This window comes from Pleurodeles waltl, chromosome 4_2 (genome assembly GCF_031143425.1).
Source record: "Pleurodeles waltl isolate 20211129_DDA chromosome 4_2, aPleWal1.hap1.20221129, whole genome shotgun sequence".
Classification (NCBI taxonomy): Eukaryota; Metazoa; Chordata; class Amphibia; order Caudata; family Salamandridae; genus Pleurodeles; species Pleurodeles waltl.
Window position 1 is genome coordinate 362,693,921 of NC_090443.1, and position 18,836 is coordinate 362,712,756.

At 40.5% G+C, this 18,836-nt stretch overlaps 1 protein-coding gene across 1 annotated transcript in view; it reads left to right on the forward strand.

Annotated features, from left to right (window-relative positions):
- Positions 1-18,836, forward strand: part of LOC138293867 (guanylyl cyclase C-like) — a 695,267-nt gene that overhangs the window by 332,541 nt on the left and 343,890 nt on the right. Inside the window, exon 13 of the mRNA XM_069233168.1 lies at positions 3,974-4,036. Within this exon, the coding sequence (XP_069089269.1) occupies positions 3,974-4,036 (63 nt within the window). The remainder of the gene's footprint in view (positions 1-3,973; positions 4,037-18,836) is intronic.

Here is an 18,836-nt window from a genome sequence, read left to right on the forward strand (position 1 = left end):
GGGTACTGCTCAAAGAAAAATCTCTGGATCCAGTCTGATTCCTGGGGAAAATTCTAAGGTATGGAATCTGCAACTAGAATATGTCTCTACCAGATCATTTATTACTGAAGGTAAGTAACTTGTTCTTCAGGTACATCACTATTCGGACAGCACACTGAGGAAGAGATTATCAGAATGAACATTTAAGCTAAACAGGTAAAGCTGTTCGTCTAGAAGCACAGAAAAGATTTTACAGGCAAAAATGTACTCCCAAAAACAGACAATACTATTAACTTAGGGTTCAAAGGCTATTGTGGCCATACTAGCCTCAGCACCACCAAAAACAATCATAAAGACAATACCAGAGGTGATATCAACTAAGAAGTCCTACTCCAACAAAATCTTCTCAGTCCAAGCGAAGAAACTCCTCTAACAATAAACATCGAAAATCTGACACCCCTTCCACAGTTTCCCACTCCTGTGGGGGGAACAGTGACATTGGTCCTGTAAGAGTGGAAAAACATAACCACAGACAGATGAGTTTTGAATAAAATGGATATTTAATTTGCTTCAGACACATTCCACCATCTGTCCGACCAAGGCCTTTTCAGCTGCATCTACAACACAAAACTTATTACAACTACAAAAAACAACAGTAGAGAATTTTCCTTCAAAACAGATCAACAAAGGAATATACTCAGGATATTTTCTGGTACAAAAGAAAAGCCACCCAAAACAATTTCGACTGATTCTGGACCTCAGATTCATTAATAAATGTAGAAAAAAGAAAAATTTGGAATGCTTCGACTGGTTATGTGCCATAGATTTACAGGACATGTACTTTGACATTCCAGTTTCCCGCCCTCACAGAAAATATTTAAGGTTTCTGGTAGGGAACAAACACTATCAATATGCTGTCCTTCCATTCGGTCTAAAGTCAGCTCCTGGAACCTGGAAAATGTATGACAGTAGTTGCAGCTCACTTGATAAAAAAGAGGAATATTTAAATATCTCTATCTCCCAGTTGGCTAATAAAGGCATATTCTCTGTGGAAGGTGAAGCAAGACTTAAACACCACAACAAACTTACTGTCCAGGCTAAGCTTGCAAATACATTTCAGCAAATTGATTTCAACACCATTACAGTGCCTGACTTTTCTAGGTGCAAAAGTAGATACTCAAAAGGAAAAAGTGTATCCTTTGGAGGAGAGAGCATCATCAATACAAATGAAATGTGCAGACCTAATTCAACAAGTCAAACCAACTGTTTGTCAAGTCACATCTCTCCTAGGATCCCTGGCATCCTACATATTCATAGTCCCACATGCAGGGCTCTTTATGCAAGCTCTTCAGCATTGTCTAGAGGACCAATGGTCACAAAAAACGGGAAACTGGGAAGACCTAATATATATTTAACAGACAAGTGCACAGTAGTCTCTGACTTGGTGGTCCAAACATCACAGTATGCTAGTAGGAGTTCCTTTTCTGAGGTAACCGCCTTCACAAGCTATTGTCAAGGGTTCTTCACTCTTAGGATGGGGCACACATATGAACTACCTCACAGTTCAGGTCCTGTGGTCACAAAAGGAAAGGTTTACCACATAAACTTATTGGAACTAATAGCAGTGCATCTAGCTCTCAAGGCTTTCCTAACATCTCTCACCTCCAAGGATCTGATTCAAACAGACAATACTACAATGATGTATTACATCAACAAACAAGGGGAAATAAAATCAAGACAATTATTACTTCAGGCTCAAGCAATGTGGCACTGGACACTATCAAAAGGATTGTCACTCACAGCCTTTGATACACCATGAATTCAAAATGTAGAAGCTGATTTTCTCAGTCAAACCACACTTACTGGGCGATGCCCTTCTGATCAACAGTCAGCTCCATTTGTCTACGCTTTTCCATTGATACCCCTAATGCCGCTAGTGATAGAAATTATGGAAATGGATCCTGATAATGATTCTAACCACACTGGACTGGCTGAGACATTGGTGGTACCCAGACCTTCTCCAGTCATCCATGACACACCACAGACGTCTTCCACTTAGACTAGATCTCTTATCCAGACTTCAGGGCCAGATTCTAGATACAACTCTCCTGTCCTTGAATTTGGCAGCATGGCTCCTGAGATCACACAATGTTGCCATTTAAACTTACCTACGGAATGCATGAATATCATTAAAGAATCAAAACGACCATCAACAAGATTACTCTGCTCTCAAATGGAAACACTTCTGCATGTGGTGTCAAAACAATGGATATAGTCCTATTATTGTACAAGAAAATGCCATTTTACCATACATGCTTCACTTTGCCAAATCCAGACTGCACTTTTCATCAACAAAATTAGCAGCTGTTAGTGCATACAGGAAGTCACCTCTACAGACATCTTTTTTCAAGGTTCTTGTGATAAAGGATTTTTTAGAAGGGTCTAAAACAGTTTTTCCTACAATTAAAAGCCTCCATGGGAACTGAACCTAGTGCTTTCAAAATTGATCGGTTCCCCCATTCTAACCCATTCATAAATCAACTTTACAGCATCTGCCATGGAAAACTGCTTTTTTAGCAGCCATTGCACCTCTGCACATAGAGGTAGTGAGCTACAAACATTGTCATCACTAGAACCTTACAGTATTTCATCATCACAGATCAGTAATACGTACACATCCTTTTTTTTTAACCAAAAGTAGATTCAGATTTCCACATTACACTGCCTACCTGTTTTCCTAACCGTTCTACAGCACCAGAAAAACGCTACATTCTCTAGATATTAAAAGAGCTATCAGTTTTAATTTAGACAAATCAGAGGATATAAGAAAATCCCACCAACTCTTTGTAAACTACAGCTCTTTATTACAAGGTTTAACTGATTCGAAACAAACTATCACAAGATGAATAGTTTAATGTATTTCTTAATGTTACAAGATTGCCAACAAACCTCTCCCAGGTAAACTTAAGGCTCACCCATCAGGAGGTAAAGCAGCAACCACAGTGTGGATCAGGCATGCCCCAATTCATGTTATGTTTCAAGCAGCTACTCCGAGGTTAATACATACCTTTTTAAGACACTATTGTCTAGACACAGATACTCAAGTTGAAGCAAGGTTTGGTCAAGAAACACTTAGGAATCTGTTTAAATGAATGAAAGATTTTGCTTTTCTGGAAACAGACCATATTTTTAGATAGCAAAATAGTCTTCTTTTCTTCCTATAACATATGACCGACAGCAGCGGAATTAATTTATCTATAGCTTGCTAGTTTATTCAACGTTTATGACTATCAATGAAAATCCCACGATGCAGAAGGCATGGTCACATTCCTGTAGTTCTACTTCCGCATCATATGTACCATCGTTGGAGTCATAAACGACCCACCCTCCTCCCCAGCTGTCTAGACTTATGAGTTATAGCACGCATAAAAATTACCTTACTGTCACAAGTAAACTGCCACTACAAGGCATTGTGGATAGGGATGCTGTTCAGATCCTTAAAGGAGGCATGCTCTTTAAAGGAGTTTTTTTTTTTTTTTTCTCCTTTTTCAGTGTAAGCCTCTTAGGCTTCATTTTCTGTTCATGCTCTTTACTCTAAAAGTAGCTTTTTCCCATGACAAATGATGTACATTCAAAAAGCTACCCCAGTCATTTACAAGGTAGAAAAGGATAGGATAAGAGTTTGTGAATGCCAACAAATGCGCAAGTTTCTGGGTGTTCACAAGTGTACAAAGAAAACCACACCATGATCTGCCTACTCCCCAGCCTTAGTGGGTAATTTTACACACTTGTGGTGAAGAATTATACAGTAGTAAAACCAACCTCTGACATGTATTGTTTTGTTGACAGATGCCAAGCATACATGAAGGAATTTACACCTATAAACAGCTTTGTGAATTAGCCACTTAGAGATGAGTACTTGACAACACAGCCAGCGGACATGAATGGAGATATGAGACTGGCAAACTGTAATTTGTATTTTGTATTTCTATAGATTGAAGAGGAAAAGAGAAGAGACTCGACTCAGAGGCTCCGCCAAGCAAAATATGACAAAAAGGTAACCACAATCTGAATTAACCTGCTTGAAGGTCAGCCTTGCAGTTATGATTATGAAATAAAACCAAAAAGAAAGCTGAACTTTACAGATTAGTAAACTAACCATAACTAGATTAATAAACTAATCATAATATGCACATTCTTCATGCACTGTTTATGACTTAATATCACATATTACATAACTCATGACATGTTCAATTATATAATTGATGGCAGGCATCATGAATGACATTTAAATTACATAATTGGTGGCATCACTGATGACATAATGGATGACATAACTGGTGACAATAGTTTGATTTTTCTAATGACGTTAATGACAAGGGTAGGTGTTTATATTATATGTAATATGAATAAAATTTATTGGTGTAGTGTATTGCTTTAAATCTATAGTGACAGTATACTTTAAAAGTAATGAATAGACTTTTATTGGTTGAGACAATATCCATAGCAGTTGAGGCAAAGATGACCACTTCCATATCCGCCCCAAATGAATGAGTAGGTACACAACCTGAGCAGCACAAGCTGCTAAAGGTGCTGCTGCCGAACCAGAAAATACAATGAAAGTAAGTCAGGAGGCACTCAAGAAATGTATCATATAAAATTGCAATACATCCACAGCAAATGGATATCGTTCCACAAGTTTCTTCAGTGTTGTATGTAATATGATACATATACATTTAAATATACAAAAGAATACATAAAATTACAACACAAAATATATTGTGATTGCGAAACACAGCGAGACAAATCATAATCTCATAATAACTGTCAAAAGAAGAATAGCCAAAAACATTACAACAAAGAAATTATATTATATTGACATATAAAAATACAAAAGTCATTATATTACAGCAGTCCACAAAAACGAGAAAACACAAAAACCATTACACATATTATTAAGTTTTAAACAAGGAAACACCAAGAAAGTTCATTTCATCTCTGTACTGCCACAAGGACATCTTGTTTGGGGTCAAGGGCAACAAGTTTTTATGTTTACTTTGTCCTTGGGACAAGTAGGTCCAACCCTCTGCAGCACAAACCCTTTGGCTGTCTGTTTACAAAGAGTGGAACCCTCTGCAGTTGAGGTAATGTGTTTCCAAAAAATAATGCTGTTCAAACTTGTATTTATGGTTCATTATTTGAAAGCCTTCATTATTAGGGTGAGTGCTGTAAATAAATGTTTTAAGGTCACACTTCACTACTGACGTTGGTTCCAGTACAAAAAAAAAAAAAACGTGTATAAACATGTTTGAAAAGTTTAGGCTATGAGGCTAAGTATAATGCTCCCAGAATGCTCTCTGAATAGATGCAAATGAAGTGTCATTTAGTAAAATGTGTTGATGCATGCTAGTATTTCCCAAAAATATTTCTAATGGAAAACCAGTGTAACCATTTTCAACACGAATATGGGAAGCATGAAAATAAACAAACACTGACAAAGCCAACTGGTCTGACATATTTTTATAAGTCTTTTAGTTTCATCAATGCTTGTCTTGTTTTGACATGGCTTTTGTAACACTTTATTGTTGTGGGAGCTACCAGGCCCTCAACATTGTAACAAAAACTGGCAAAACCCCCCCCCCCAAAGTTTTTGAACTCTAAAAGCACACGTTGCCACCAGTGGAATATCAAAGGCCCCGCAGCCGCCCTCCAGGGGGCCCCTTCAGCACAGCACCTGCCCTGAGTGGGTTTGGAGAGGGGGCTCCTCCATGTTCTTTGCAAAGGGGCACCCTCCAGTTTCGTTACGTCACTGATTGCCACTGTAGTTCCTGACACTGAACAAAACTACTTTGTGTGCCAATATGCTCCTTGTGGAAGAGCAGAATGCGATCACTCACAGTAAAGCCAGCCGAAAGAGAGAGAAATAGAAGTTTAATAAAAACAAAATGTCTTTGTTAACACCATACCTAATTAGGGACCAAGACCCACATGTAGGTAGCTTTTTGCATGTCGCAAACAGCGACTTTTGCTGTTTGCGACGTGCAAAAAGCACATTGCGATGCACAAACCCAGTTTTGCGATTCAGTAACCTGGATACCGAATCGCAAAACGGGTTTGTCACTCGCAATTAGGAAGGGGTGTTCCCTTCCTAATTGCGACTCGCAGTGTAATGTAGGATTGTTTTGTGACCGCGGGCGCAAACCAATCGCAGTTTGCACCCATTTCAAATGGGTGCTAACACTTTCGCAAAAGGGAAGGGGTCCCCATGGGACCCCTTCCCCACTGTGAATGTCACTGTAAACATTTTTTCAGAGCAAGCAGTGGTCCTGCGGACCACTGCCTGCTCTGAAAAAATGAAACGAAAACGTTTCATTTTTCATTTTTGTAATGCATCTCGTTTTCCTTTAAGGAAGCAGTCACAGACATGGTGGTCTGCTGTCTCCAGCAGGCCACCATCCCTGTGAGGGCCGCTATTCGCAAGGGGGTCGCAAATTGCGACCCACCTCATGATTATTCACTAGGTGAGCATTTGCGAATCCCTTGCGAATCACAGATGGTGTCAGGGACACCATCCTACATTCGGATTTGCGACTCGCAATTTGCGGGTCGCAAATCTGAACCTACCAACATGTGGCCCCAAATTCTTAAAGAAAGTCACAAAAGTGCACCCATGGTATATGTCGTACCCCTATAAAATATTTGTGAACTGTATTTTAGCATGGGTTAATACGCATGTGTAGATTTGCTCATGTGAAAATCTATTGAGCATTTGCAAGTTCATTTTCCCTCCGGCCACTTTCTTCCCAACCCTGGAAGAAGTTCTAATTCTGCCATTGTCAGGAGTAAATGTCCAACCTTTCTTATTATGGGAAAATATTAGAGAGAAGCTGGGGAAAATCTTTAAGACATGCAGGTTAGTAGGTTTGCAGACTCAAAGGCATTCCAGCCCTGGAACTATTGCTTACTGCTTCCTCCAGCCCCAGTATGCTGATCTGCAGAAAGGTGGCAAAATAAGGAAATTGCTACAGTAGGGATTGAAACTGTAAGTATTCAAGCCCTACTATGGTAGTAGCCCTGGCATAATCAGAGAGGCTATTATCAGAGCTCTTACATAATGAGATTGCTGCCATAATTTGTCGCCACACTACATGGCACCAAAGGGACAAGTAGATCTTTTTACAGGACAAGTAGATTTAAGAAGCAACCTGTCCCCTGGACAAGTAGATATTTTAATAAATTCCAGACCCCTGCTTATATAGGTGGCATAATTTATCATTGAAAGAATGGAACTTTCTCACATGGGTATGACATTTTTTCGCAATGTGTGCATCAGTAATGGTTTTCCAACAGGGTCTTTTATCTTTGCTTGTTGTTCACTTTGTGGGATTGACTATAGCTATTGCTTTGTTGGTTGCATCACAGTATTGCCATTAGGTGTTTGAAACAAATGTAATTATGTAGAATATATTTACCCTGGTGAATTTTGTTGTTTGAAGTTGCATGTATACCCTGAGGTTTGTATATATGTTTAATAACATGTAGGGCTTGTTCTTCATATTTTACATATTCGGTTGAACTATTTATGAATATTGCATTTTTGTGGGCTACATATGCATACTGATATTTAGAAATACAGGTAATGTCTGCATACTATTAACCACACTTCTTTGATTATCTCAAATTGGCAGCAATGTTGACTTGGGTGGGTCCTTGCTTGAGCCCGTGTTTTGGTAAATCGTACTAATTACAAATAACGTGTTTGCACGCTAACAATCAATCATGTTTTTGTGGCCATACTGACCTTCAATTGGGTTCGCGATTTACACATTTTCCCTTTTCTATTATGGTTGACAGTTCTTGATAGATTGACACTTACACTTAAGAAACACTGCCCTTATATTATTATCTGAGACCTCTTTTGAGTACTCCAACATGGCATCCATGCCCATTTAGGTGGGTAGCTGATTGAGTCTTTATGAACTGTATTATTTGTAAACAACGTATATAGCCACGTACATCTGATTATATTTATAGTGGCTCGCACTAGCCTTAAATCTGGTTAGTGACATCTATACTGTTCCTATTCTATTATGTTGAACAAACTATTTGATTGCACCAACATGGAAGCCATGATTATTGTGGTATAACTTTACCACAACTAGGCACTAATTTGTTTCTGTCATATATTCCTACTCAGTCGGAGTTTGGTTATATATACGGGGACTTATGCTAAATGCCAGCCTTTCAGTTACAGCATGGGCCGCAGATCCAGGGAGGCACCATGTTTGATTTTGTTATACACTTTGGGTGGATGGATGTGACTTTTAGATATTGGCAGGGGGCAGCTTGTCCTTGCGAACATTTGTGTGTATGGGCTTTGTCTCGGTCACTTTGTGGTACAAGTTATGTTTATTACTTCACTGGTTCATGGATAGTATACACATATTGCTTTTTTATGTCAGAGACTCAGGATGTCCACTTATTACCAAATGTGTGCACATAAATCATACCAATGGGGGGACATATCTTACTTGATGAATTCTTGATCTCACTTTTGATGGGTCGTCTATGAATGTTACGAGTTACATTTCCACACCTGAGTATTTAATCTTCGATTTGCCCTCATTGTTTGGATGACCACATATATACTATACCCATACTTTCTGAAGGGACCAGTTTCTCAATAGTACCCACATAGTGGCTGCGTTTGCCATGATACTTTTTTTACCATGATTGGGCTTGTACTCCTCACGGTCATTATGTGGTATATTCAAATGAGTTTGGGTTGTAGGTATACATATGGGGCTCCCAAAATGGCACTGTAACAAGGTAATACAATCTTATAAATACGATGTGCTTCTCAAATCCGACTATGCTCTATTTTTAGGCTTATTTGTTTTGGTCTGCCTTTTTGTAAGTTAAGAGTATTATTATTCTCATGGAGATTTCACCAATGTGGTGACCACATTTGCCATGGCCAGGTGAACATAATCACATCAAGGAATTCACTGGTCTCCAAGTGAGCTTTTATGATGACATTAACATTTGCCTGTACTCACATTTTACCATGCTACAGGTTGTATCCTTTGGAGTTAGTGCGACTATAGGGGCAACACCCCTCCGTTAAATTCCAGACCAGAGGCTAACTGCTATTTCTCGCAGGGCCTCCCCCAAAAAAGAAATTCAGGTAGGCTCCACATATGTTTATTAAATTTGAGCACTTTCCATATCATCGAGCATGTAATCATGCTCCTTGTCCTATAGGGATCCCCGACCCTGATGAATGCCCCAGACCTTCCAGCTCTTAGTGCGGGCAGAAACATGTTGGTCCCTTACTTTTAGACTCCTCGAGTCATCATTCTCAACGGAGTCCCTACTCTGGTTTTTATTCTTACCTACGAACACATGCATTAAAAAATCCCCAAGCTAAACAGGTGATTTGTAAGGTAATCTTATTATTATTCACCAATTCTTTATCTGGATCCCTTGTATTATCCAGCTAGATCTAATTTCAGCACTCCCTCAGCAGTTCTTTTAACAACGATGTTGAGTCTGCCCAGGTAGTATCATCTTACCTGGGTGGGGCTAGGTGGTCATATGATGAAGCATGACACTATAATGTGTGTGAGACCACCTAGTCCGTAAAGGGAACTCTCACCAAGGCACAGCCACTCTTCACACCCATACCTTGCCTGGAGAATGTGCGCCCAACTAGCGCTTCCTGAACACGGCCTAATAGTCCAGTTCCCTCTAGCAACACCCCACACCTTTTGTGTGTTTACAGTTTTCTAGTTAAAACTGGAGCATGTGTGGGGGTTGAGTTACTCCCGACACTCTTCTCTTGTGTTTCAATTGCGTCGAATTTGCGTCCAAAATTTGGACGCAAATTTGGCACAGAGTATAAATATGCCTTTTAGTCTTTCCTCTTTTTCGTTGACTGCTCTGAGATGATGGTTTTTGTCTTTTATATGTCAAAATAATGGGCCACATGTACGAAACATTTTTCTAGTCGCAAACGGGCCGATTCGAAAAATCGTCCTGTTTGCGACTAGAAAAATGTGTTTTGGGATGTACAAAGCCCAAACTGCGATTCAGTAACTTGTTACTGAATCCCAATTTGGGTGTTGTGATTCATGTATTAGGAATGAGCGTGCTCAGGGCGTCCCTTCCAAATACCGATTCTGAATGGTATGTATGATTATTTTGCAACCGTAAATGTGGCCGCAAAACAATCGTAGTTAACACCAATTTCAAACTGGTGAACCCATTTGCAAACGGGTAGGGGTCCCCAAGGAACCCCTTTCCCTTTGTGAATGGTAGCGAAAATATTTTTTTCACAGCAGACAGTGGTCCCAGGGACCACTGCCTACCCAGAAAAAATGAAAAGAAAACTTTCCATATTTCTTTTTGAAATGCATCCCAATTTTCCTTTAAGGAAAGTGAGCTGCATTAAAAAAAAAAGCTTTATTTAAAAGCAGTCACAGACATGGTGGCCTGCTGTCTGCAGCAGGCCACCATTCCTGTGAGTGGGACCCCATTGAGAATCGCAAACAGTGTACTTAACACTGTTGTATATTTTGTTTTGCGACTTGCAATTTGCAATTCTCAAACAGATCACAAATTGGAGTCGCAAAACAAAAAATAGTACATCTGGCCCAATATCCTTTATGTTTGTAATGCCATCGGCTGTTTTCTTTTCTTTTTTTGTGAGTTATTGTGAGACTATGATTTTTTGTCTCACTGTCTTTTTCAATTACAATACAGTGTGTGTTGTAATGTTATTTGTATATTTGTATATTTATGTAAATGCATATCATGTTAGGTAAAGCCATGAATAAGTTCTTGAAACAAAACACATTGGCTGTGACTGTATTACTTTTTAAAGAAATGAATTGAATAAAGAAGATTAAAGATTCAAGAAACAATTGCCATTATGTGACAGTTTGATATGATGGATTTTGTGAGTACCTTCAGAATTTGTATTAGTTAAATATGTTATTTTGCCTCATAACAGTGGCTCTCTTCTTCAGTAGTAATACTTGAATGTGTGTATAATGGTTATATAGGTGTATGTTGCACTTTATGTGATTATGTTGGTTTTTGAGGCTACCTTTCTGGTTCCTTATGTTTTTGTTATATTATGCCAAATGGTATTAGAATGTATAGCACTTTATGGGTTCTTTCTCATGATAGTTTAATTAACTCTGTTTTTGTTTGTATATGTGGTTGTATGATAGTAGTGGAATGTTTATTTTGCACGGAAGTGTTTCTAAACAGTCGTGTTAATTTTGTAGTATGACACTGAGTCGCATTTTATATAGGTTTTTGGGTAGCCTTTGGGCCATACAATGGGGCATATGGCGATGCAAAACCTATAATGAGATTTACCAAGCTACGCAAGGCCACCTTGCATAGCCCTGCCTGGCTTGGTAAATCTGGAGTAATGCAAGGCAGTGCACGTCAGTTTCTTGAGTTACTCTGCCACAGAGGGGAATTCCATGGGTGGAGCGTGAGCATTCTCACACATCCACCTATGGATTCTAAAGCACTCTTATATTAACCAATTCTGGCAGGCCTGGGAAGCTACACCTTCCCAGGGAAGACGTGACAAGTAGAAATATCTTTATTTCTCCTTGTTTCTTCCTCTTTCTAGGTGTGCTATGGAAAAACCTCAGAGGATTGTTTTGTGAAGGAAGGTGTTCCTTCCTGCACAAAAGCAATTCTGGCTATAACGCAGGCACCCTTTCATGTTGTGCAGGGGTGCCTGTGTTGGCGCTAGGCAGCAGTTTGTACACCAGTGCTGGCCAAGAGCAGGAATGCGCCATATCTGGATAGACTTGATGCATTCCTGCCTTCTCCTTTCAGTCAGCACAGTGCAGCCAGTTGTCTTGCTGTATTGCATTAAAAATGACAAATATGGTCTGGATCTTTTTTATCGCTTTAGTGTGGTTTATTGTGGTGTTTTGCTTTTTATTGTGATGGTGCATGTATGCTCCTGAGATAGTGAATGTCAGTTTATGTTGTTTGTTTAGAGTGGTTTACTGCTTTTGTGATCTGCCTCAATATTGCTCTGTGTGTTTTAAAAACAAGTGTCATGGTTTAATTTCTAAAAATGAGTTAAGTTTTATAATAGTGAATACTGTAAAAGTGTATGGTATATTTATAGGCAAATGACATTCATTAATACATCTTCAATTAGTATAACATTAGTTAGGATACTATATTATTAGGTAGTTTAAGCAAGACACTTAATAAATATTGATCTACTTAAAAGTAATTGAGTTAAAGCAAAATGAAAAGATCATTGGTACCATTGGATGATTCTAACAGTGATGGTCATGCACAGCAGAGGGTTGAACATGCACAGCATGTGGCCAAACCCTGGGCTCCGCCCTCTGTGGCTGGCTACCAACTGCAGTAAGCCAACCCAGGTTTGTAGACTTTCCTGGATTAACAGGCTGAGCATCTTCCAAATTTTGTGTAAATTTGTTAAAGTTACAGGCAAATCAAAAAGGCTCCTTTCCAACTGTGAGGAACACTTTTTAAACAATGTGGGGCATATTTAAGAGCCCCTAGCGCCACCGGAGCTTGTAGCTATGCACTGCACGGTACTTACAAGGTACTTTTTGTGGCTTGATGCCACCTTGTAAACACGACCCCTTCACACGCAGCAACACCCATTGCATTTTGACGCTGTCACATATTTACAGGTTTTTGTAAACCTGAGGCATCGCCAGGGGTAGCGATAGCATGCCTCAATGAGGAGAAATGCTTTAATTTCTCCTTGTTGTTTGCTCTTTAACATTGTTTTTGTGCAGGAAGGTGTTGCTTCCTGCACAAAAACAATCTCCTCCTCCACGCAGCCATCCTTGCACTATGGTGCAAGGGTTACTGCGTTGGCGCAAGGCAGCATATTTAGCGCCGGCACAGCTGGAAACACAGGGGTGCGCCGTATTCTAGTAAACACAGCGCATCCCTGCATTTTGGAAATGAAAGTGTGCAACACTGTCAAATTTGGCCCAGTGACGCACATTGTTATTTTCTCTTAAATCTGGCCCTAAGTTCTCAATAGCAAAGGAACAGATTTGCACCAAACCAAGCAAAACCACTACCATGAGGAAAGTTCTACTTACATGCCACGTTTGGTGTAATTATATTTAGCTGCTTTTTCTTTCTTGAGCAGCAAACAGTCCTCTGGCAGGTAAAATGGGACATATCACTTTTTGGGCACCCATGGTCTTTTGGTCTCTGCTTGACTGTTGGTAGAAAGTTTTGTGCAGATTTATGGAATGAAACACAAAAAATGTATTTTCAATGAAGACTATGACCTAACCACAACTACACAATCGTTATTATAGTGTCATTAACCACTTTGTAGTTATAGTTAGGTAAGAGTTTCTAGAAAATAGATTTTTGTTTTTTTAATACCTTTGGTGCTGTTTGAGGTATCTGCACGAAACTTTCCAAAAGAAGGGTTCATCCACTTTGGCTCTTTCACAGAAAGTTTTGCATTGATCCATCAATCAGGGGAAATTTAAATCAGAAGCAGTGCTCCAGTAGGGCATGAAGGCTTTACCCAACAGAAAAAGTTAGTAACATCTGGTCCGTTGGAGTCCAGATATGCTCTGATTGGATAATTTAAAAAGCATTGATGAACACACCCTAGCACCCAGGGACAAATGGGGAGTCCCCTGCCTTGATTGGAAGGTCACAACATGGACAACATGTTGTGGTAGCCATTACAAGACTCATGGAAATTGTCATCATTTAAATTAACTTTAGTGAAAGCCTGTTTTAGATGGTCACAAAAAGGAACACATATGAAGAGTGATGACCAATTTTAGTCACAGTATAAATCATTTGTTAGTGGTACAATACTGATTTGAGGAATTGTGTTGGTTTTACCCTGTGAAAAATGGTGATGCTGGGCTTTCATGAACCATGCCTGGGAGGAAAGTTTTTTTCTTATAATTTATATATATATATATATATATATATATATATATATATATATATATATATATATATATATATATATATATATATATATATATATATTTTGATATATATATATATATATATATATATATATATATATATATATATATATATATATATATATATTGATTTGCTTCTAACTGTATCCCTCATCAGGTTTACCTTACTCTTGGTACATTGAGTTTCTTGCAAATCCATCAAGGAGGAGCAGAGTTAAATAGTGTGGGAAAAAATGATTTTATTTGGTAATAACTATGGCATGGGTAATGAATTGGTGTGATAGTTGACAGGCTGTGTGCAAGTCAAGCCTGGTGCAGGAATCTCAGCTTTGAGGCAGATTTGGCAAAGCGGACAAAGTTAAATAGTGCAGAGGAGCGTGAAAAATTCTTGCATTTGCTAATATCTTTGTTGCCGTATCACAGAATGGTGCAAAATTTGGCAAAGGCTTCTTTAGCTTACCTTTAGTGTTTACAGTTTCATGTAATACCATCAACATGGAGCACTGTTCTAAGTAAGGCAAAATAAATGTGTTAATTTGCTAAGAATTTGCAAACCTTCTGCACATGACCTTCAAACATGTAGCATGGGTTAGCCCCCTTGGCTAAGGGAGGGAGCTTTTTTTATTTTAAAATCTATATTTATAGGCCCCTAGCACCACCTTACGCCACATTAACATCATTTATTTTGACGTTAATGTAGCCCAACAAGGTCAAAATCCCCACGCCGGATTTACAGAGTGGCGCAATGCATGCATTGTGCCACTCTGTAATCCTTTGCGCTACATTATGCCTGCAACGGGCATAAAATATGCAAAGGGGGCATTCCCCCGTTAGGGGAGCCGGTAAAATGGTTCAAGGAAATCTATAAGAGTTCCTTGCACCATTTATTATGGCACTTTTAATGCCTGCTCAAGAGCAGGCGTTAAAAGGAGGCTTCCATTCTTTAGAATGGGACCCTATGTACTCTGCAGGAGTAGCGCCAGTATTTTGGCGCTACTCCTGCAGAGTACATCAGTACCGTCATAAAAAATTACACTATTGCCCCCTACCCTGTACCATATTGCGCCATATTTTAAATATGGCGCACACATGGTGGCGGTAGGGGGGTGCTAAGGGACCCAGGGAAAGTGGCGCTCCATTCAGTGCAGCACCACTTTCCATAAACGTGCCCCTAGGTCTACCGACAGTCTGCAAATCTTTGTTTGAGGACTTCTGCACATTTATAGTCCAGCTATCTCTAACAAGTTTGCTATAATTCCATTCAAGAATTCTTACTGAAGTGGAGACTAAATCATGCCAATATCAATCAATCAAAATACTTTATTTGGTTAATAAATATCAAACCATAAAACTCAGATACATATAAAATCCAAACGGTACACATACAAGGCATAAAAAAACTGTACATCACTAATCAGTAATCATAGAATTCATGAATCTGACGGCACAGTTTAAAATACAAGCAATAGACTAGCAGGACCTAGTGCAGCACCACATTCCTTGCGCCCCTATAGCACCCCACTAACGCCACCACGGTAGTGCTGTATTTATAATACGGTGCACTATGGCGTAGTTAGGGTGACTAGTGCCATAATTTGTGATGCTAGTCGAGCGCTTTGCAGGACTAGCATCACAAAATATTATGCTAATCCTGCAAAGCACCCAGAGACCCATTGTAATCAATGGGAGCCTCTTTGTAATGCCAGCACTTAGCCAATAAAAATGGCGCAAAGAAATCTCATAGGGCCCCCCCACGCCAGAATGCCCCCCATGCGTACATTATGCCTTGCGGAGGCATAATGTAGCACAAGGGGTTACAAAGTGGCGCAATGCTGCTTTGTAAATATGTTGCGTGGGAAATGCCACGTTAATGCCACATTTGCGTTGAAATAAATGCCGCAAATGTGGTGTAAGGTGGCGCTAGGGGCTCATAAATATGCCCCACAGTAACTAAAAGGAATAATGCAGACCTAGCCTGTAGGTTTCATCCTGACTGGCCTTAAAAAGCAAAATTTAAAATGGTTGTAAATCAGGCAAAATAGGATAAAGTGCATGGTGTCTTGTTTAGATATTGAGTTGCAGAAACAAGCTGGGTGATCCACATCACTGTTTTATCTGTTAGGTACAATCAATAGAAAAATGGACTATATTTAGTCTAAAGCATGTTAACAAAAAATTATGAGCGTTAGAGATGTCTTATAAGAGATATGGCTCTATTGACAAGGTGGTCTGAACAACTATGTATGACCTGACCGAATCCTTAGTTAGTGCAAGGGACTCCCTCTCATCACTTAGCTAAGAAAGGCACCCTTCACCTAGGTGAGGTCCCCTTTGACAGTATTCTCAGGATTACTAAAAAGGGTAGGTCTTCTTTTTCATATCTAATCCATGGAGTCTGTAAAGCATAATCCAATCTTAAACAGTCCTTTTAAAAACATCCTATTAAGGTCCAACTCAGGCTTGAGAGAGATCGACAACCGTAGAATGATAGGTCTTAGCTGAATAATGTCACACAAAAAACCCTGCCCCAAATGTGAAAGAACTACTCAGAAGTGCAAGAAGTGTCATCAAAAACATGTTCTCAACTCATGGTAAATCGCTTATTTTGGTATACCCCCATATATCACAACCATAAGACACTATGGCCCTGATTTATACTTTTTGGTGCAAAACTGCACCAACACAGTTTTGCACCAAAATATTTAGCACCGGCTTGCACCATTTCTGAGTACCAGACGGGCACCATGGGTGCAAGCCGGTGCTAAGGGTAGGATAGCGTAAAAAAAAATACGTTAGCCGGGTGGGGCAGGCGGTATGGAAGAAGGGGGTTTTGCACCAAAAAATGACGTTAGGCAGGTTTGAGTAAAAAAACATGACTCTAACCAGCCTAGTGTCATTTTCTGACACAAAACCATCCATACCACATGACTCCTGTCTTAGAAAAGACATGAGTCATGCCCACCACCCAAGTGGCCAGCACAGGGGACCAGGGTCCCCTGGGCATGGCCATTGAACCTAGTGCCATGTAGAGGCGCCCACTTCAGGGCCCCCAATGCCACTTAAAAAGATAAAATAAAATACTTACCTGTACTTACCTATACTTACCTGGGATGGGGTCCCCCATCCTCCGATGTCCCTCTGGTGTGGGTGGGGGTGTCCCTGGGGCCTGGGCAGGGCACCTGTGGGCTTATTCCATGGTGTTCCACCATGGAAATAGGCCCACAGGTCCCCTAACGCCTGCCCTGACCCAGGCGTTAAATAATGGTGCAAAGCAAGCTTTGCACCATTATTTAACCCCTCCTACCCCGTGCGTGATTTTAGCATGGGGGGATAAATATGGCGCTAAGGCCATAGAGTAATATTTTACACAGGAACTCCTACTTTGCATCTAATTGACGCAAAGTAGATTTCCACGTCTAAAAAATGACTTTCACTCCATAAATTTGGCGCAAGATGGTATACAGTATAAATATGGAGTTAGTTTTGCACTGAATTTGCATAAGAAAAAATGACGCAAATTCGGTGCAAAACAAATATAAACATGCCCCTATGGCCCATATTTAGAGGAAAATGACGGAGCCCGATGCTGTGGCAAAATTGGCAGTGTCACACTCCTTCATTTTCACAACGCAGGAATGCACAGTATTTACTTGAATACGACGCACCCCTATGTTGTCCCCTGCGCTGGTGCTAAATTTAGCTGCCAGTGCCAACGCAGGTATCCTTGTACCATTGTGCAAGGATGTCTGTGTTGAGGAGTGTAATGGTCTAAGTGGGGGAAGATGCCCCTTCCTGCACATAAACAATCACTAAAGGCGATGTTGCATTCTGCAGCACACACAGAAGTGCCAAAGCGTCATTTTCAAATGATTGTTTATGTACAGGAAAGGACACCTTCACGCACATAAGCAATCATGTTTGGCATTTTGCTCTTTCAATGTGTGCTGCAGAATGCAGCACACACAAAAAAAGCAAAAAACGAGGAGGAATAAAAGTATTCCTCCTTGTTACGCCTTGTTAACACCACCGCTGCCTCAGGTTTACGAAAATTCCCACACGGCCACAGCAACACCCATGGCACGCCACTTCCACAACAAGAGCTGCATTTAAAGGGGTCATATTTACATGGTGGCGTTAAGCTACAAAAAGTGGCTTAACTCCACCTTGTAAATATGGCACAGGGCATAGTGCCACCGGAGCATCACAAAAAGTGGTGCTCCGGAGGCACTAGGGCCCATATTTATACTTTTTGACGCTAAACTGCGCTAACGCAGTTTAGCGTCAAAAGATTTTGCGCCGTCTAACGCCATTCTGAAGCGCCATGCGGGCGCCGTATTTATGGAATGGCGTTAGCCGGCGCAAGCGGACCGGCGCTGCCTGGTGTGCGTGGAAAAAAAACACGTAGACCAGGCAGCGCCGGCGTAGGGGGAAAATGGCGTTAGGGCGTCTTAAAATGGGGCAAGTCAGGTTACGTCGAAAAAATCGTCGTAACCCGACTTGCGCCATGTTTTTTCGACGCCCATCCCCCATCAACATGACTCCTATCATTGTAAAGATAGGAGTCATGCCCCCTTGCCCAATGGCCATGCCCAGGGGACTTCTGTCCCCTGGGCATGGTCATTGGGCATAGTGGCATGTAGGGGGGCACAAATCAGGCCCCCCTATGCCACAAAAAAAAAAAAAAAAATACTTACCTGAACTTACCTTAATGTCCATGGGATGGGTCCCTCCGTCCTTGGGTGTCCTCCTGGGGTGGGCAAGGGTGGCAGGGGGGGTCCCTGGGGGCAGGGGAGGGCACTCTGGGCTCATTTTGAGCCCACTTGTCCCTTAACGCCATGCCTGACCCAGGCGTTAAAAAGC